The 22,170-nt window shown below is 33.6% G+C and overlaps 2 protein-coding genes, 1 long non-coding RNA gene and 1 other non-coding gene across 4 annotated transcripts; 3 read left to right on the top strand and 1 right to left on the bottom strand.

The window, feature by feature from the left end:
* The first annotated feature begins 3,838 nt into the window (after positions 1-3,838).
* Trnaa-ggc (transfer RNA alanine (anticodon GGC)) lies at positions 3,839-3,909 on the top strand. The gene has a single exon. It is a non-coding gene; the product is annotated as a tRNA-Ala (tRNA).
* Positions 3,910-7,153: 3,244 nt separating this feature from the next.
* Positions 7,154-13,060, top strand: LOC132719357 (uncharacterized). The gene is made up of 4 exons (XR_009624213.1): positions 7,154-7,783; positions 9,328-9,407; positions 9,580-9,663; positions 12,487-13,060. It is a non-coding gene; the product is annotated as an uncharacterized LOC132719357 (long non-coding RNA).
* A 1,426-nt stretch (positions 13,061-14,486) lies between these two features.
* Positions 14,487-18,872, bottom strand: LOC132719356 (uncharacterized). Its single transcript, XM_060703118.1, has one exon. The coding sequence runs from the start codon at positions 17,810-17,812 to the stop codon at positions 14,687-14,689; it is 3,126 nt and encodes a 1,041-aa protein (XP_060559101.1). The 5' UTR covers positions 17,813-18,872; the 3' UTR covers positions 14,487-14,686.
* A 149-nt stretch (positions 18,873-19,021) lies between these two features.
* Positions 19,022-22,164, top strand: LOC132719355 (uncharacterized). The gene is made up of 3 exons (XM_060703117.1): positions 19,022-19,710; positions 19,931-19,940; positions 20,385-22,164. The coding sequence occupies exons 1-3, from the start codon at positions 19,371-19,373 to the stop codon at positions 21,514-21,516; spliced, it is 1,482 nt and encodes a 493-aa protein (XP_060559100.1). The 5' UTR covers positions 19,022-19,370; the 3' UTR covers positions 21,517-22,164.
* Positions 22,165-22,170: the final 6 nt, after the last annotated feature.

The following is a 22,170-nucleotide window of genomic DNA, read 5'->3' as shown; positions in this document are numbered from 1 at the left end:
TAGAAAGAGCATCGAAACACGAGGCTGTCGATCTGATTTGTATCCGAGTATTAATCAGATTGCCGAGTATTTTGATGTTCTTTCTCTGTTGTATCATAGTGAAACATAAAAACACGTTCCCTGTTGTCACAGTCAATATGAAACCCCCGGAACAAGTAACCACTGAACGAGCAACTGAATATGAATTTCTGTCGCTTTCCCTTTCTCTTCCGTCACAATAAATAAACCCAAGCAAAAATGAGCCAATCGATGGGCATGCTCTGGAGTGCGGGTAACTAATACTGGTTTTTTATATTTTCTGATTAGTATTTAAACATGAAATTATATTGCTGGAGATAAACTATTAAACATCAGTAAAATATTCTTGCCCTTTTATAACATTATAATTTTTTACTTGAATTTTCTATCATATTTTTGTTTTGTTTTAAGAATAGAGTAATTTATGGCTTAGGAATAAATAATAAGTCATAAACATATGCATTTTAAATAAGTAATTAATAATGACGTTTATATGGTTATTGTTAAACTATATATTTATTATATTTCTTTCTGTTTTTTCTTTCTTTCATTCAAAATTATCTCATCTTAATTCAGTCCTCGTATGAAAGACTGATATAGATATTCTCTTTTCCGCCCTTCGGACCCTGATGAATTTTATACTGTTCAAAGATGAAACAGAGCAAAGAGAACAGCGAAAGTATAAGTTATGAAACCTGTTGAAAGGTTTCTTGAAAACTGTAGCGAGTCAGTTGTGAATTTTCGGTATGATATATATGGTACATTTTTTTGTATTGTTTATATAAACTAAAGGCGTCAACTTCAAAACTGACTTATTAATTATTTTTTTAATATGGATAAAGATATATTATCTCAAATTATGCATTTAATGTCACATTCATTGAAGGTTCCTTGATAACAGCGATATGAACATATATTCGGATATTTCAATATTTCTGCTTGAGCCGGTGCTAGGGAGCTTGGACGGTAACTTGCACTTTCCAGCACCGTCCATGAACAAGCTCAATCAAACTGAGCTTGGCTTTCTTTAGTTTTAGGATTTTGTTTTGGTCAGCAGTGTGCAGTGCCTTATTTATGAACTTTTTATTTATATAAAAATTATAAATCACAGATGTTGAATTTCAACTATTAAAATATTAAAAACTAATTCTTTACGGGTTCTATAAGGGCTTTATTAAACCGTACTAATTTGACAATTTCAATAATAAATTTATGTGACCTTTGTTCATCGTGCACAACCCGTTCTGAATAACGAGTATTTACGGTTAGTACTCGTAAATAGACAGATTTAGCATATATTCTTATAACCAATCAAATTATCCGAATAAATTTACTTCGGTCCGGCTTCGTAAAATCGGAAGGCGTCGAATTTTCACGCGTGTTTACAATTTCTAAGAAGTTCTCGAACATTCGCTAAGTTTACAGCTAAATCAATTAAAAATATTGCATTGGAGGTTGATCAGTTTACTCCATAGATTGTTTTGAGTCGTACCTGGACAAAATATCTTTCCGATTGAAGCATATATTTCAGACCGGCATTTTTCTATTTTTTTTTCTTCAATTTTGTTAATTTTCCTGCCGACGGCAAAGGAGGTGAAAAATGTCCGTTGTTGGGATTGATGTCGGGAGTTATACTTCTTATGTTGGAGTTGCAGCGGGTGGTGGTATTGAAACCATAGCTAATGAGTACAGTGATCGATGTACCCCGTAAGTTGTTTTTTATACGAAAAAATTTAAAAGACTAATCTATGTCAAAAATCCGTACAGTTCATTATTTGTTTTAAATAATTCTAACATATAATCATATTTACACGTACCTGTCCTGTTTTAATACTAATATGAAATTAGGCAAAGCCTATGAACGGGGAAGTTGGTAAAAAATCCTTTCATTTTTCCGTTTTAAAGGTGTCATTCGGTATTATATGTACCTAGTCCTATAAATATGACGTCGCTTTGAGATATTTTGCTTCTGGGCAAAGCAACGTCATATCGAAATTGCTCAAAAACCCATAGCACGTTCCGCCCGATTTTCGGGCGGAACGAAATAACGCTAAAATCAGCCAATTTACGCTTTAAAACAACCGTGTTCATAGTTCTGGCTTCCAAAACTTTATAAGCCGCTTTTTAACATTTTTGTTTTTCATCAGATGCGGCATTAAAGTTTTGGATTAGACCCGTTACGAAACCTAACCAGAATAACATAAGTTGATTTATTCTTGTTTTTCACTTGCAAATACACTTGACCCGATCAATTCTTGTGCATTTTACGGTAAAACAATTATATAAATATCGTTCTATACCAATTCAAGTAATAAAATATTAATACCGTCATTAAAATTGCCTATTTAACTGTAAAACATCAATTTTCGCCGACTACAGTCGGCCATGACATTCAAGTGCCACGCGAGACCTCGCATGACGTCATTCGCGGGAACAGATTTGAATAGAGTTGTGTACTATTTTTAGAACATTTTGTTGACATGATTTCGATATTTTTATTCAAGATAATGTTTATTTATTTTCATAAATTTTTTAGTATTTAAATATGATTTTATTGAATATAACAGTCAGTAAATAACCTTTTTCAACATCTTAAAAAAAAGTAATCTATAAAAATATTGGAGGCACATGGGTTCATAAAGGTCAATCTCGTAATCACGTGGTCAAACATTTTGGCAATATGGCGGCCAAGTGCCGAAATTTTTACCTGTCGGAAACTATTAGGTAGTTTATGTTCCTAATAAGATTTTTATTTGTCCATCCTTGGCTTATCAACAGATTATATATCGTTTTATCAAGGTATGCCTCACTTTACTTCGTGGCATGTTCGATAAATAAATACGAGCGTGTCAGATTCCTGGCACGATTATTGGTGGACTTTCCCTACGGGGTTATCTTCAGCGTTCACGTCATGTCATATATATAAACGGGTACGCTGAAGACCTTAAGCTACCGTGTTCATAAAGATAAACAAAAAAGAATTACCTTTGAATAATAAAATTGTACTGTCACGACTGAAAATAGTGTTTAAATCCTTTTTATAATTAAATTCCTAACACAACACCAATACATCATGTACACTGCCGATAAACGTACGTCATTCGATAATCTGATTGGCTGCCAGTATTTGAGCGGTTACACTTGACAAAAGAAATATTTTTAAACGAATTTTGTTATGATCGTAACCTTTACGTCTATGCATGGGAAAAAATATATATGATAAGTACTTAGATTAAAGGTAATTACTAGTATTATGATAACGTAACGTTATATACAGAAAAGAGAATTTATTTATTGTATTATAGACTGATATAAACAATAATAACATATCGACAATGCATGTACTGTATATACAACTTATACGTGGATTTTATTGACTTTGGAGTCTGTGATGGTAACATATTTTGGAGAGTATTTAAATGAAATATTTATATGAATAGATAGATAGGCCTTTGATAATTGGAATATGGTGCCGTTAAATTCATTGTACATGCATCATAATTTATTCAGCGTAGCTTTGATCTGACATTGAAAATAACTGTATGTAATTCAGTTATGAAAATAAAAAAATAATTATGAACTGAAATTGGATTGGATCGATAAATAAACTTGAATATATGTATTTATATGCGCAAAAGACTTTAAAGTCAAGATACGATATAGAGGCAAGTCATCGTGGATCAGGTTCTGGCTGCCGATTGTTCATGTATATATATACCGCGGTAAAAGAAGCTATAAATAGCTCGCCGCTATGGTAATAAAAGTGATGACGTCACAATAAAGTTAAAAATAACTTAAATATATAAGGAGAAAAGCAACGGCCGCTGGTGTAGTGGTTAGCATACTGGACCGGCAATCCAGAGACCCGTGGTTCGAGTCCCGGCTGCGGCGTGCCGATTTTTTCGTGCGATTTTTATATATATATATATATATATATATATATATATATATATAGATATATATATATATATATATATATATATATATATATATATTATTAAAAATATTGTCATACACAAGGGTGGGAAGATTGTTTGATTGTGAAAAAATGCAGTACTTGCCTCTTAATTATTTTCAAGATCCAATTCTTGTTTTCCTTTGGAATGTTCTTGGGAAGCAGCATGATATAGGAAGCCCCAACGCACATTAGTAGAATTTATAACACTCCATGTTAAATCATTTTATATTCATTGATCACGTAACTTTGATTTCCACAAATATTTTTTTTTACACAAAGTTGTTCACAAACATTTTTTTTGACACACAGTTGCAATGAAACATGTATTCAAGACTTATTCCGTTCACATATTTAAAAATAAATTGTTTTCACCTGTTGGTAAATAATTGTTACATATTCTCCTGTATAACTTGACTACGTATACCCTTCGTGTATTAGTCATCTGGTTCTCGTTTTCATTCCAACCCCAAAACAAGAAGAAATATTCCTTTGTCTACGAACAGTAGTCACAATGCAATAATCTTATATTATCCTGCTACATGAGGCGTGTAAGCGAGACTATTCTCATTCACTCCCGCCCAAAAACAATACATTTTGTCTTGCCGGTCAACAGTTTCGAGATATGTGTTCATTCACATTTCTCCCCACGAAAATGTCTCCTTGTTAGCATACAGTTGTAAAGGCGCAATAATTCAACTTATTATTCTCCTGAATAATATTGATTCTCGTTCATATTTCTCAAAAAATAAATAAATAAAAAATCGGCGAACAGTTTGACAGTGCCCAATAATCAAGCATTCTCATTCACATCACTCAAAATGTCCTTTTGTCAGCAAAAATGTGTAGCTGTGCAATAATTTTACATACATAGACTGCCGTCACGTGCGTTGCGTACATGATATGTGAGCGAGACTATTATCAATCACATCACCCAAAAAAGAAATGCTCCCTTGTTGGCAAATAGTTGTAGCTGAGCGATAATTTTACTTTCTTCGATCTGTATATGTTGGTCTCAGTTTTGTGTCTTGTATGTGAGCGAGACTATTCTCATTCACATCACCAAAAAAGAAATGTTCTATTGTCGTCAAATAGTTGTAGCTGTGCAATAATTTAACATTTATAGACTGTCGTCACGCGCGTTGCATACATAGCATATTAATAATATGTGAGGTAAATAATATGGGAGACTATTCTCATTCACGTCACCAAAGAAAAGGAAATGTTCCCTTTATAGGCAAATAGTTGTAGCTGTGCAATAATTTAACATCGTAGGTTGCGGTCAAGTGCGTTGCATACATGGCATATTATTCATATGTGAGCGAGACTATTCTCATTCACGTCATATAAAAAAGAGAAATGTTCCCTTTCTAGGCAAATAGTTGTAGCTGTGCAATAATTTAACATCGTCGGCTGCAGTCAAGTGCGTTGCATACATGGCATATTATTCATATGTGAGCGAGACTATTCTCATTCACGTCAATTAAAAAAGAGAAATGTTCTCTTTCTAGGCAAATAGTTGTAGCTGTGCAATAAGTTAACATCGTAGGTTGCGGTCAAGTGCGTTGCATACATGGCATATTATTCATATGTGAGCGAGACTATTCTCATTCACGTCATATAAAAAAGAGAAATGTTCCCTTTCTAGGCAAATAGTTGTAGCTGTGCAATAATTTAACATCGTCGGCTGCAGTCAAGTGCGTTGCATACATGGCATATTATTCATATGTGAGCGAGACTATTCTCATTCACGTCAATTAAAAAAGAGAAATGTTCTCTTTCTAGGCAAATAGTTGTAGCTGTGCAATAAGTTAAATCGTAGGTTGCGGTCAAGTGCGTTGCATACATGGCATATTATTCATATGTGAGCAAGACTATTCTCATTCACGTCATCTAAACAAGAGAAATGTTCCTTTTATAGGCAAATAGTTGTAGCTGTGCAATAAGTTAACATCGTAGGTTGCGGTCAAGTGCGTTGCATACATGGCATATAATTCATATGTGAGCGAGACTATTCTCATTCACGTCATCTAAAAAAGAGAAATGTTCCCTTTCTAGGCGAATAGTTGTAGCTGTGCAATAATTTAACATCGTGCAAAGTATACATGGCATATAATTCATATGTGAGCGTATTCTCATTCACTCATCTAAAAAGAGAAATGTTCCCTTATAGGCAAATAGTTGTTGCTGTGCAATAATTTAACATCGTAGGTTGCGGTCAAGTGCGTTGCATACATGGCATATAATTCATATGTGAGCGAGACTATTCTCATTCACGTCATCTAAAAAAGAGAAATGTTCCCTTTATAGGCAAAAAGTTGTTGCTGTGCAATAATTTAACATCGTAGGTTGCGGTCAAGTGCGTTGCATACATGGCATATAATTCATATGTGAGCGAGACTATTCTCATTCACGTCATCTAAAAAAGAGAAATGTTCCCTTTATAAGCAAATAGTTGTTGCTGTGCAATAATTTAACATCGTAGGTTGCGGTCAAGTGCGTTGCATACATGGCGTATAATTCATATGTGAGCGAGACTATTCTCATTCACGTCATCTAAAAAAGAGAAATGTTCCCTTTATAGGCAAAAAGTTGTTGCTGTGCAATAATTTAACATCGTAGGTTGCGGTCAAGTGCGTTGCATACATGGCATATAATTCATATGTGAGCGAGACTATTCTCATTCACGTCATCTAAAAAAGAGAATTGTTCCCTTTATAAGCAAATAGTTGTTGCTGTGCAATAATTTAACATCGTAGGTTGCGGTCAAGTGCGTTGCATACATGGCGTATAATTCATATGTGAGCGAGACTATTCTCATTCACGTCATCTAAAAAAGAGAAATGTTCCCTTTATAAGCAAATAGTTGTTGCTGTGCAATAATTTAACATCGTAGGTTGCGGTCAAGTGCGTTGCATACATGGCATATAATTCATATGTGAGCGAGACTATTCTCATTCACGTCATCTAAAAAAGAGAAATGTTCCCTTTCTAGGCAAATGGTTGTAGCTATGCAATAATTTAACATCGTAGGTTGCGGTCAAGTGCGTTGCGACAGCTTCCATTTAAGAACGTAAAAGTTCTGTCAAATTTCCGTCAATTTTATGAAATGTGATTTTTGGGGTTAAATTAGCTCACCTGAAAAGTACATGCATTTATTTGAATAAAGTACATCAATAAAATCAATAAAAATCAATTTCCTGATCTAATTTTATATTGAAATGAACAAAATAACTAAAAATTAAATTTGAAATCATCATCTTTTTGACGGACGGAACTCCCAGCTTCTTCACCAGGTCGGATATATACTCGCATTTTCGAATAATATTGGAAGTTTTATTTCAACAAAGACAATTTATTGTTGGGGTATGTATTGCCTTGCATTCTATTTGATTAGTTTATGTGTTTTTCAATTATTTTGCAAAATAAAGGAATTAGAATAATGTAGATGATGAACAATGAACGTCTGTCAAAAAAGCAACGTTCGCAAAAAACTGTCCATCGACTCGGTTATTGTGTGATTATGTATTGGGTGGGGATTCAAAGTTAGTGTTAAACTTGGTACTTTCTGGTTTTACAGGTGGTTTCTTAAGTTTTGAAGCCATAACCAGAAATTTTATTGAAAAAAGGTTGCGATCATAATTTCTGTCAATTTTAGTGAATGACGTTCGCACATTTGTTCCTCAGTTTTATAGCTGTTACTTCCCTTTTTTGCATAGTGACAAGAAACTACGATTAAATCCGTAAGTATCCGAATGCAAAAACATGGCCAAATTGAGACGCTCGATTACATGATCCAAATTATTTTGAGTAAGTTTGTGTCTGTCAAGTGTTTTAAATGTTGACGATAGCAACAATAAGTACATATAGATATTTGTATATATTTTAAAGAAGAGAAAACATATTAAAGTCGAGTTGTATGCAGGAAATAGACGAATACATGGACGTCTACTACTTCCAATGACTGTTTACGCTTAAAGCTGTTGCGAATGTCATTTTTTGACGGACATTCTTGTTGCATACGTCATTTATTGACATACACAATTGTTGCTATCGTCATTCTTTGACGGCTGTTAATGATGCGATCGTCATATTTTGACAACCGTCAATGTTTTGACATAATAAATCTACATGTAAACATTGTAGTGTCAGTAATACCAGGGAGTGAGAGATGGATTGAGTTGAAATACAGTCCATTCGGCCCCAAGTCAGATCGGCCCCAAGTCAGATCGGCCCCAAGTCAAATCGGCCCCAAGCGAAATCGGCATCAAGTCAGATCAGCCCCATTTTTTTTTTCTTTGTTCATTTTCTTATTTAAATGTTGTTAAAAAAATTGTGTGGATTGGAATATCAAATGACTAACAATAGATTACATTGAAAACCAGAACAAAAGATAATAATCAATATAATTTATTGTCTGAGTATAACATTTATCTTCACTGTACTAAACTATTTATTGTCTATAAACATATGAACAGTATGTAAATGTCACTTTTCATGTTATTGTCACTTCTCAAGCAAAGGTTAACTATGAATAACTTGCCTTATTAGCTCCACTATTCGATAAGAATAAGTAGAGCTATTGTAGTACCCCGAGCGTCGGCATAACCACTTATGTTAAAGTTTTTGTAATAGTTCAAATATTTTCAAAGTCCATTGACATATGGCTTTGAAACTTTGCACACTTGTTCACCATCATGACCCCAACCTGTAGACAGGAGGAGGTAACTCTATCAAGCATTTTGACAGAATTATGCCCCTTTTTGGACTTAGAATTTACGTTAAAGTTTTTGTAATAGTTCAAATATTTTCAAAGTCCATTGACATATGGCTTTGAAACTTTGCACACATGTTCACCATCATAACCCCAACCTGTAGACAGGAAGAGGTAACTCTATCAAGTATTTTGACAGAATTATGCCCCTTGTTGGACTTAGAATTTACGTTAAAGTTTTTGTAATAGTTCAAATATTTTCAAAGTCAATTGACATATGGCTTTGAAGCTTTGCACACTTGTTCACCATCATGACCCCAACCTGTAGACAAGAGGAGGTAACTCTATCAAGCATTTTGACAGAATTATGCCCCTTTTTGGACTTAGAATTTACGTTAAAGTTTTTGTAATAGTTCAAATATTTTCAAAAGCCATTGACATATTGCTTTGAAACTTTGCACACTTGTTCACCATCATGACCCCAACCTGTAAACAGGAGGAGGTAACTATATCAAGCATTTTTTTTTACTATCAAGCACTAAGAAAAGTCAAGCGTTGCTGTCCTACCGACAGCTCTTGTTACAAATAAATGCTTTCTGTTTTCTCATTTATATGTCTTTAAAAGTTATGTTTCTACAAGTTTGCAGAAAGGTAGACTTGTGGCGATGATTTGGCGGACAGTTTGATTGAAGACATTGGTATACCTGCTTCCAAGCAAAGGTAAATTATGAATAACTTGCCTCATTACAAATTAATGCTATTTTCTCATTTATGCTTTTAAAAGTTATGTTTCTACAAGTTTGCAGAAAGGTATACCTAAAAATTCCCAATAATGATATATGTAGGAATACTTAAGATTTACTTAATATGTAAAAATCTTGTTTGTTTGCAGTGACTCGAAGCATTTGAAGACTTGTGGCGATGATTTGGCGGACAGTTTGATTGAAGACATTGGTATACCTGCTTCCAAGCAAAGGTAAACTATGAATAGTAAATGAAACAATTTCTTTTTGTATACCCACCCTATAAAATGCAGGGCATGATGGCGCGGTGGTAAGTGCACTTGTTTTTTCATTTTGAGAGTTGTAGCTTTGATTCTCGGTCAGGCCATTTCTCTCTGACCAATTGATAAAAGTCCTTGTGTCTTAAGTCTTTCGTCTCACACCTCTGTTTCAAGTGAGGCAGAAAAAGAGGTAATATGTCTAAAATGATATGGAGAGTGTGTGCACAAGTTAATTTTTGAATCAGTTTTTAGCTCGACTATTCGAAGAATATGAGAGCTATTGTAGTCGCCCCGGCGTCGGCGTCCGCGTCGGCGTCTGCGTTGGTTAAAGTTTTTTGTAAAGTCAAATATCTCAATTATTACTTGAGATATTCAATTGAAACTTACGATACTTATTTATAGTAACAAGGTACATCAGATTGACAAGTTGGATAACTCTGCCTACAATATTGACAGAATTATGCCCCTTTTTAACTTAGAAATTTTGGTTAAAGTTTTTTGTAAAGTCAAATATCTCAATTATTGCTTGAGATATTCAATTGAAACTTACAATACTTATTTATAGTAACAAGGTACATCAGATTGACAAGTTGGATAACTCTGCCTACAATATTGACAGAATAATGCCCCTTTTTAAACTTAGAAATTTTGGTTAAAGTTTTTTGTAAAGTCAAATATCTCAATTATTGCTTGAGATATTCAATTGAAACTTACAATACTTATTTATAGTAACAATGTACATCAGATTGACAAGTTGGATAACTCTGCCTACCATATTGACAGAATTATGCCCCCTTTGGAACTTAGAAATTTTGGTTAAAGTTTTTTTGTAAAGTCAAATATCTCAATTATTGCTTGAGATATTCAATTGAAATTTAAAATACTTATTTATAGTAACAATGTACATCAGTTTGCAAAATTGCATAACTCTGTCTGCAATGTTTGCAGAATTATTAGCCCCTTTGAAACTTAGAAATTTTGGTTAAAGGTTAACGGTCTTCAAAGATATTTACTTGAAACTTTACACATGCACTTAGGGTCATAATTGGAGGGTCATAATTGTTGTCACTGACCTAGTTCCATAACTCTATCTTGCATTAAGGCTGATTCATATCCCCTTTTCTACTTTAAAATCTCTTGGTTAATGTTTACATGCAAGTTTTACATATCTCAATAACTATTAAAGATATTTATCTAAAACTTCACATATGCATTTAGGGTCATAATTGTAGGTCACTGACAAAGATCCATAATGCTATCTTGCATTTAGGCTGATTTTTCTCCCCTTTTTCAACTTAGAAATTCATGGTAAAGTTTTGCTTGTAAGCTGTTATCTCAATAACTACTAAAGGGTTTGCGCCTTTTTTGGGACAATTTTATGCATTCATAATAATAAAGCAGTGATTTACTTGATAAAACATCTTAATAACAAGCCTTTGTACCTTTTCTGTCAAATTTATGTATTCATAGGTAATTAGTATTATTATACTCAATAAAAAAAACCTTGTGACATTACCTTCCGAATAGTCAAGCCAATTCTGTATAATTAGACTCTCTGTAAGGCCTATAACATGAATTTATAAAAAAAATTAGCCCTTTTGTGAACTTAAAAAAATTTAACAATATCAAGGCTCTTTTACTATCAAGCACTTAGAATAGTCGAGCATGCTGTCCTACAGACAGCTCTTGTTAAAGGCATGGTTATCAGTTTTTAAAGGTCTACCTTTCAACAACTTTTCATGCAGGTACCCTTTAGGCACTAACCTTCTCATCAGAAATGGATCAGAAAGTTTTAATGCTGTTGTAAGTAGTAATGTTTTAACAGTTTGGTTAAATTCAGTACACAAAAAAAGTCAATGCAAACTAGCAAATTCGTCAGTTGTCTGTCAAAAGGTGCAATCAGTATTTTTTTTCAATTTTTCGGGAAATGGACAAAGATTTATCAGCCTTTATAAGAAGCTTAAGCAATTAGTACTGGCTTTGTTCTTCAATGCATTACTTTTGTTTGGCCTGTATTGTGCTGTTCCATTTTTGTTACTTTGGAAGTTATGTTTTTAAAAAAAAATTGTAACTTGTGTGTTAAAAAGTTGTTTTTTTGTCTTCATCACATTTAATATATGTTAAAACCCAATATAAGGCACTCTTGCTGACAAGATTTGCAGTCAGATATCAATCTCCGGAGTTCATGAGTTTAAGCCTTAGCCATACAACATGAGTTGAATTCCCAGCCATATAACAGTATTTCAAGCCCCAGCCATATAGCATTTATTTAATAAAGATTAATTATTAAATAATTTTTATAATACTGCATGTTTGTAACGTCGCTTTTCATTGGATAATCTTGACGTTTATATAGTGTTTTATACACGTGACACAGCTATTGTTGATTAATAAAGAAATCTTGCTTTATTCCTCTAAAAATGATCCTTGCTAGCGATTTGGGTTATATTTTTTACAAACAGCCATTTATATAGGGCCATATAACCTGTCAAAAATCTTTATAACTAATAATATAGCCTTACTATTCAGGTAGAGCAGTTGTCTGTTCATGTGCAAATATTATTTGTTTATACATGTAGTGTATATGCATTTTTAAGTTTTTTTTTCCGGTTAATATTGTGATGATATGAAGCAACATTTGAACGTCAATCAGAGCTTGACTTCATTACCAGTTGTGAATACTTGGTAAATACATTTGATTGGTTCATTGAGTCCAGTTTGACCTCTTTGATAGATACTGGTAATTGATTAAATGTTATTGGTGCAACAAGTCATTGATTGTACATCATTTTGCAGGTTGTTCAAACCCATGAACTGCACAGAGAGGAGAAAGTCTATGGATTGTGGGTCCAGTTCTATAAGAAAGGAAAGCGACAATTATGGACATTGGAGGAGAAATCTTTCTTTGTTTGTTGTTAAACAACTTGCTGAACCTTTACTGTCTATGCATGGATCTAGATTATACTACAAATTTCAAGTGTTTGGTGTACAGTTACACTTAATAGCCCATCAGAAAGGCCGACATGGTGACTGGTGCTTTTACATCCAATTTGGTGCAGACTGTTTTCATACTTTCTTACAAAAACTGTTAGAAATATAATAGGGCTGGGAACGAATAAGGAATTCGATGTTCGAATATTCGTTTTTCCATATTCGAATATATTCGAATATTCGTTTTTACAACATTTGTTCCAATATTTCTCTTTGACGTATACGTATCCAAAATTGATTGCGTCGAATACTATACTACTTTAAAATGCTTGGAATAATCGGCGATTAAAAAGACCTTTATTGCTATGTCGAAGTTTTTTTAATTTATATATTGTAAATCGAGATATATGTTTACTTTTGAAATAAATTCATAATTTGATTGCCTTTTGTTCAGTAAACCCGACCGCTGTCTTATTAACGGGAGGTAACTCACGTGACTTGACTGACAGTAATATGAATCATCTTAGCCATTTATCCCCAAAGACACATAATGATATTGAAACTTAACTTGTATTAAATATTTTTTATTTACAATTTTAGATAAAGTTTAAAATATTCTTAAGATAAGTTTAGCTATAACGAGGTAAATATCACATGGAGTCTAATGTCTACGGAATAAATATATTCTGACAGAATTTAGACACTTCATATGCTTTCATAACGCGCCGAATAATGGTGCCAATTTATTCTTATTCACAAAATTTAAGACAATTATTGATTAATCGGAAAGATTTTAACACAGAAAACAATAAATAAGATAATTAAAATCGGAAAAATTTACATTATAAACTGTTCAACAGGTAAATTGCAAACTGTGAAACGGGTGCCCTTTTGATCAACTATACCCCAAAGTTTTCAAAGTTAATTGGCGATAATTGTTGACACGCGTCATACAAACATTTGAACACCTGGTGAAAGAAAGGGCAAAGGTTAATTTACGATCTGAATTGAAATTTGAAAGTAATGACAAAAAATGAAACATTTCTCCTTTTTTTTTCGAATATTCGTATTTGTTTTTCAATGTTCGAATATTCGTTAGTGTTTCGAATATTCGAATATAATTCCCGGCCCTAAAATATAATATATCTTTTGAAAAGTTTCAATAGCCATTGACAGATTTTTTTGTAAAATACGTTCTTTAGTGCCTAGAAAAGTTGATGGCCAGTGTTTTGACAGTTAATTTCGGATAATGTCCAAGTAAATTTACATAATTTACTTGTTTGCTCTTTGAAAACTTTTACTTGTTGTCATTTGTTTTCTTGTATCCATTGCGAAAAAGTACTTTAGAAATTGTGAAAGAACATTTGTTCCGTCCAAAAATGATGGTAGCAACAATTTGTTCCGTCCAAAAATGATTCTAGCAACAATTTGTTCCGTCAAAAAATGACGTTTAGCAACATCATCAAAAATGAATAAATCTGTATCTGGCCTGTTCTCTGCAGAGATAGTACTTCCTTTACATACAGTTTTCAATCTTTTATTACTTAGAATAAAATGTTGCTAATTATAATAAAGAGAATGCTTAATTTTTCCAATTTCTGAATGTTGTGAACGTAAAAATATCCGTCAAATATTCTGTCAAATAATGACGTTAGCAACATGAAATTTAAAACATGATTAAAACTCAAAATACATCTGCTATAATTTTTATTTTCATGTTTTTGACCTAATATAATAGCAATCTTATCATATATATTAAAAAAACTGCAATTATTTTATATGTACAAAAAAATATCCTTGGGAGCTATTTTGACGGAAATTTTATGTTCTTAAATGGAAGCTGTCTTGCGTACATTGAATATTATTCATATGTGAGCGAGACTATTCTCATTCACATAACCCAGAAACAATATTATTTTCGCGTCGGCAAACAGTTGTAAATTATTGAAATTAGTTAACATTCTCATGTAAAGGCTGGTTACAATGCGTTTTGTGTATGGGAATGTGAGCGAGACTATTCTCATTCAAAATTTTCACTTACTGATATAATGATCATTCGTCATTCTTATTCGTCCAGAACTACAGACTTCAACTTGTCTAAACGTTTAGATAACTGTATGACTTTAGCAGCAAATGCTTCTGGTTTCCCTGGGTTAATATTTATGTCGTAATCTGGAAAAGCATTATGCTTCCGTCCAGGAACTATTTTGAAAATATTTTCATCAGCCAAAAATTGTATTAACCTTAAAACATTTTCGTCACGATTGACCGCTCTATAACGATGCCTGTAGACTTCCTGTTGAACAATATTGACATCAAAAATGGAGTCTAATGCCTCGCCAAGAGGTCCTATGATTTGGCTGCACCTTTGTATTGTAAGGTCTGTATAACGACCTTTGGCAGACTCCAACAGATCTTTAAAAAGCCTGTTTAAGATTTCATTCATAAAATCCATTGGTAGATTACGGCCAATTCCACCGCTGTAGTTTACAGTGCGGTTGTGAATGATATCATATTTAAGCCTTTCCGTTAACCATCCGTTTGTAGAAGCGATCAGTCTGTGAGCGAGTATAGTATACTTTGGATGTTTATTGCCAAAGAAATGGACCAAGTCATATTTCCAAAAAGACATCATGGCATTTCCATCCGCTTCACGCACTGCATCCCGACGACATAGCATATTTAATCCATACCATAAGCATGCAGTGCTGTATAGATGTTTGTGGTCTTTTCTAGAAACATTTGGACTAACGCGTGTTTTCGACTTAGATCCCGATCTCTTACGTTTTGGCCGACATTGATCACTACAGTACCATTTACCTTTTGGTGGTTTCTCAGGATCAATACCAACACATCGCATATGGTACCAGTCATATTTTAAACATCTTGGATCACCATCACAACCAATCATCGGCTCATCTGTTCCTAGATCTGTTTTGCAATTACAATATTGATAGGGTTGTCTTGGCTGATTTCGGCATTGATCAGAACAATACCATGGATACGTAACATTTTCCGGGTCTATATCAACACAGGAATAATGAAAGTATTCACCCCCAATGCAATTACTGCGACTTTCGCAACCAATCAGATCGTCATCCATTTCTGTTCCACAACATACCACAAAATCTTGGTCGTCAGCATGTTCCTTCAAGGTATCAGTATCAAGATTTTGCCATACTTTTTCAACGATACTGGAACATACGTCGTCGAAGTAAACTTGTTTCACATCATGAGACTGGTCTTCTATCTGTAATGGTGCATCTGCGGGACGGCTACTTGTATCATTAATATCTTTAAGTTCCATGAGCAGTAGGCACACATATCCTTCAACAAGTGTTGACATCAGTTCCCATGCATGTGAAAAATTGTCAGATATGTCGCCTTTAACCTGTCTAAAATTGAATAGATTCTTCAGATGGCATAGTGTGCCTCGATCTGACGCACTACTGCCTTTGTAAAAAGTGTCGTAAAAATCTTGCAGCAGCAACATCTCCTTATGGAACTCTTGCACTCCCGGTTCAAGTCCTTCTAATCGTTCGCACGGATTTAACCCGTTTGCTCGAGCTTTTCGCGCGTCATTCCCACGTTCACAACTAAGTCCATCGCCATAGACAATAGCAGTGACTGGCTTGTCGTCAACTGTGGGTATATACCGCTGAAGTGCTTCATATATGCCAATAGCTCCTTGTGTTGATGATGGGTCTTCATTGAAAACTCCTAAATTTATCAACAAGCTTTTCTGAGTTGACCGCAATGAATGTTCATGGACGATATGGTGTGTTATGTTGTTACTGAAACTTTCCTGAAACCATTTAAAATGACGGACTATCATTCTACCTACGATAATTTTCATTCTATTGTGAAGAACTTGTTCATCCTCAGTGCTTGGTAAAAAAGTAGTCACAGGTATTTCTGAGGCTAAAACAGTTGTATCATCTTGAACTTTATCGATGTCTTTCAGTGATGTCCTATTTAGGGCCATATAGCCTAATGCCATGTTTATGTATTTATTTTTTACATTTTCTGTTGGTCGTCTCGTTATGACCTTCTTCCCAACATTGTCCCAGCACATTGTGAAACCGGGGGGTGCATCGTTTGCTATATTTGTAGGCTGATTTGAAACAAATTCATCTGCCTCCTGAATCTCCATCTCAATTTCTTCCTCATGAAATTCTTCTCCGATGTCTTCATTTTCATCCAACTCCACTACCACTTCTTCTTCATCTTCTTCTTCTTCATCTTCTTCTTCATCTTCTTCTTCTTCTCCTCCTCTTTCTCCTGTACCTTCTATGTCAGTTATATCCTCCACTTCACTCTCCCCTTCTTCACAAGAGCTCAATGAATCTTTTTCATTGTCGTCTGAATACAAGATTGTATCATCAAACGTTAAGTCTTCAATGTTTGGAACACCTTCAGAAAGTGCAAAAGATAGATCTAAGTCTTCACTTGCAACTTCAGCAACTTGCTTCTGTTCCTTCATTGACTTTTCGATATTTTCTTTTAACCTGACTGCAGCTTTGTCGAAATTTTCTCTTATTGCATCTATTGCCTTAAGGGTCCTTTCGTAACCAGCACATAAGCCTAAGTGACTGAATTGTTTGATAGTCTCCCTTTTAAGCCTTCCTCTCCACATTTGAATGGAGAAAATGGTTTGAAGGATGTGGCATTTCTGAGGAGCGCGAGCATGCAATAAAATAGCTAAAGCTGATCCCAATCGCGGTTTGAGGTTCACATTTTTCCCTCTCGTGAGTGTTTCTTTATTTTGCACATTCGTAACTGAGCCAACTAATGAAGAATACAACACAGGGGCATGCTTTTTAGCAGCATTCAAAGTTTTTTCCCATGAAAAATCACCAATACTTTGTAAATCTACTGATTTATTCAAGGAAAATGTATCCGCTGGTAATTCTAGAAGTGTTTTAACTTCCGATCTAACTTTTCTCATAACAACTTCATTAAAATGCCGCTTCGTTCCGGCAGTAGCATTGCATAAATTTGTTATTGCTCGCCTGTATTGCCTTGCTCGGATAGCTGTAATAATGGTTTCCCATTTGGAGGTCGGCTGACCAAAGCTTGTTCTCACAGCCTTACCACGCTGAAATGATGTAAAGGACATTTCGTCTGCGTCGAAAAAAAATGAAGCTAACAAACCAGACATTTCAAATTCAAAATTTGTAAACTGTTTCATTATTCATCCATACTTCACGAATCATTTTTTCTACATATACATTATTCACTTATGTTTTTTAAAAACGCAGAAATAATCATACTAAATATTGCTTTCTTAATGAAATTGAAATAATTAAAAATTAAAAAATTAAAATTTAAAAAAAAAATCCAAGATATAAGTAATAATTTACATGTTTTGTTCGTTTAAAACTGATTTTGTAGTAATTATCATCATATTTCTATTCCGTGACTAACGCAGTAAAGGGCTACTTTTTGTGGTGGCAGCAATGGGATACAAGTACGTGACATACCTTTAATGGCGTACTGGTAAAACGTGGTCTTTTGAAAGGTGTACGTGGAATTTCTATGGATTCGCCAAATGACCCTTTCAACGCGACAGAAGACGTTGATGCCGTTGCTCCGAACAAACTTTCGTCTGTGAATTCCCCAAATGATCTTTTTGTTCCAACATAAGACGTTGATGCAGTTGCTCCGAAAAAAGTCTCATAAGCCCCTTTGTATTTAGCCGTATTGCAAAGTGTACTCCAGCAATCAGGACATAAGAACTTTCCCGTCCGTTTCTTTTGAGGTGTTATTGAAACACCGGCTAGCAATCCTAAATGTTCACTTGCAGGCTTATTTGTATTGGGAATAATAGACTCTATTGAATACCGATAATATCCTTTATTCCCAGGCTTAGATTTGAAATCATGCTCACAGTTTGCACACGACGACATGATAGACGTTATTAAGTTAAATTAGTATGAAAAGTTAACACTTTGCAATGATTATTTTAACACATTACTTATAAATATCCACAATAAAAGTTTTTCTACAAAATCACATTCATAATAATAAGAACAAAACTATTTCTTATAGAAATCAATTAATACACACTAACACAAATTGTGATCATGAGATACGAATAATTCTCTGAAGCGCAGTTCGACTGTCTTTCCTTTCAGAATTATTACCTCTTTAAACAGCTATGCCCGTAAAGGTAGTTACTCGATGTCTTTAAAGTTTGGATGTCATGTCACCTTCGGTACACTATATGCCATATATTGAGATAATATTAAATGAAAAAAAAAGTTTTAATTTCATATTAATCAATATCAGTCATGTTTTGTAATTTGTGCAATTTATCTTTCTGTATTTTATTATTTTTGTCTTCTTTTATTTTTTTTTATTTTTAAATATTTATCTTTTTTTGGGGGGGGGGGGGTGCTCTTCCTAATGTATGAAATAAATTGAAAATGAACATGTTTTTGTTATTTTTTTACGTGAATATCTGTCATCCAAGTGACAAAAATACAATTTAATTTTCTAACGTCTTAGTGTTAAAAATGGCATATCCCGTTAAATATTCATAAATATAGCCGTGCATTTATTTGTGTATGGACGTATACCTTTAATGCATTCTCCCGCGAGTTCTCAGAGCGACCATTTACTGGGTGTGTCATATAATCATATTAAACACAAAATTTGGCTTTGTAGCCATTGGCAACAAGTAAATACACAGGTGGTATGATTTTTAACTGGTCGATACATGCGTAATAATTACTTTAAATATATTAATGATGGATGCTGAAACAGTAATCAAACTTTTTAATGAACGTAAATCAAAGTATAACATACCATATGATCTGAAGAAAGAACAAGCAGATGTGGCGGTTTCCATTGCTAATAAAAGAAACTGCGTGGCTTTTTTGCCAACTGGATATGGAAAGACATTATGCTTTATGGTGAACGCAATAATACATGATATACCATGTTTAACACTGGTTGTTTCTCCGTTACTGTCCTTAATGGATAGTCAAATTAAAAGTTTGAAGGCATGTAACTTTACATGCATAAAGATTGGATCTGATCTTACTGCAGAGGAATCAGACGGTATGATTTTCGGATTAAATTACTGTTTTTTATTTTAAGTTATAATTAATAATGCTTGTAAACTTTTATTCCCCAGTATGACCGGAAGATATCTTATATATATATAACTAGAGTCGCTATCTTAAACTACAGATTATAACCTGTTAAACATCTTAATAACAAATAATGCGTCAAATAAATTTCATTTCAGCATAACATAAGTAAAATTATGTCATAAATTGTCATCAGCCGTTCATATTCTTAGTTATAAAGAAGTTTTGACAGGTTATATGAGTATATATAAACGGTTGTTTGTATATATAACCCGTGCCGCTATGCTAGGGTTATGTTGCAAACAATCGTTTACATACGGTCATATAACCTGTCAGGAATCTTTATAACGAATTTATATAATACATCAAACTTGCTTTGTTTTTGAATACATCAGGTTTTTGTAAATTGAAATAAAACTCTATAAACTTTACGATTATCAAATGAAAAACTACTTAAAAAGCGTGCAGTGTTATAAATAATAGACTATACTTTTACTTAATTCTAATTATAAACATGTTTAATTAATAAGTTATATGGCCATACATAAACTGTTGTTTTCTATATAACTGGAGCCGTAAAGCCATGTATAACCTGTTGATAGGCTATAACGCTGCAGACTATAGAAAAACATGTTAATAAAAACTTACTTAACAAATCGACGGCAGCCGTATATATACATATTTATTATGTTGTAAACAGATAATTAAATTAATGATTTTTACAGGGATTTCGACAGGCGAGTACAGCTTCGTATTTAGTTCACCTGAGTCAGTGTTAAAACAAAAATGGCGAGATATTTTCCTTAATGATATTTGGCAGAGCAGGATTGCACTTATTGTCTTTGACGAAGCCCATTGCATATCGGAATGGGGAGAAGAATTTAGGCCTGAATATCAAGAGATGTCACAGTTGCGCAGTTTTTTCAAAGCACCAGTTCTGTCTCTAACTGCAACTTGTACCCCAAAGATAAAGGAAGAAATAATGACTTCCCTACAGTTAGATGAGTGTAATACTGATATCATATGTAAATCAGCAAACAGGGAAAACATATTCATCATATGTAGAAAGAAATTGACAAGAGAATATGAGGTCGAGTTAGACTGGCTAGTAAACCATTTAAAGGAAAGGGGCAAGAATTCAAAAAAAAGTATTGTTTATTGTCGTTCAATTGACACGGTATCAGAGGTATTTATTACCGTGAAACGCTTGTTAGGAGACCAGGCATATAGTGATGGCATTAAGTGTTCTCAAAACTTATTAGTAGAGATGTACCACAAGTGCACTCATGAAACGTCAAAAAATAGAATTTTAACTGATTTCTCTTCAAATTTAAGCACTATTAGATGTTTGTTTGCCACAGTCGCTCTTGGAATGGGTATAGATATTCCAGATGTGGACATAGTAGTCCATATCGGATGTCCTAAATCAGTTATTTCCTACTGGCAAGAAGCTGGCAGATGTGCACGAGATGGTCGACAAGGTTTAAGTTACATAATGTACGATAACTTTACAGCATCTTTGAAGAACACTGATAAATCTATGGCTTCTATGGTCAGAAGTAGTGAAACGGACTGCATTCGAAAACAAGTGCTTTCAACGTTTTCCATTTCAGAAGCACACAGCTATATAAGCACTGTATGTGAAGGATGTGATTTTAAGTATTGTAACTGCCAGGCTTGTAGGTGCTGTGAAATTTGTGCCCAGCGATGTCCTTGTTCTAAAAGATCTATTCTCGATTTGGATACTTTTTTATCAAATGTCGATTTTAATGCACGGTTGACTTCCGAAAAAAATTGAGATTCAAAGGAAACCCATAGTAAAATCGTTAGTATATGGGACCCTGGACATACATGTTCATATTATATTCCAGACATATTCCAATGAGCTTTTTATTCTAAAAGTTTCTGACTATTTTATAATTTTAGCGTATTCTTTCTTTTTTGTGTATTTTTTTGTGTTTTCTCCCATTTTTGCAAACCTATAGTAACATAAAATATCAGTAATGTTACGATGTATGATTAACAATAAACAAAATTTAAGTGCACATATTTATATTTATTTTTAGAAATGACAATTTACAGACAAGCTCTGTGGCTTTTCAAAGACATACTTAACAACTTGTTTTGAAATTTACTCCCTGAAATGAAACATGTATAAAGTGTACGTATTTATGGTTTTTTATTCATAACATTATACAGAAAAATCACATCACTTTATCATGTTAGACATGTAACTTTATATGTTCACATTTTTTCTAGTCACTCACTCTCTTGAAAACGATCGATAACAAGTGTTTTTATTCTTAACAGCCACAGTTTTGATAAATCACGTCCAGGGTGGATTCCATCAACATATAAATTGCTAAAATTATAATTGTACTTTGTTACATAACCAGTCCTTCGTTTAACTTTAGAACACTTTTCTAAATCCAGTGAAAACTTTGGTGAGTAA

The sequence above is a fragment of the Ruditapes philippinarum genome, unplaced genomic scaffold (genome assembly GCF_026571515.1).
Source record: "Ruditapes philippinarum isolate M1 unplaced genomic scaffold, ASM2657151v2 ctg14010_1_1_1_1, whole genome shotgun sequence".
Taxonomy (NCBI): Eukaryota; Metazoa; Mollusca; class Bivalvia; order Venerida; family Veneridae; genus Ruditapes; species Ruditapes philippinarum.
The sequence above is the reverse complement of the archived record's forward strand: the minus strand, read 5'-3'. Positions and strand labels throughout refer to the sequence as shown.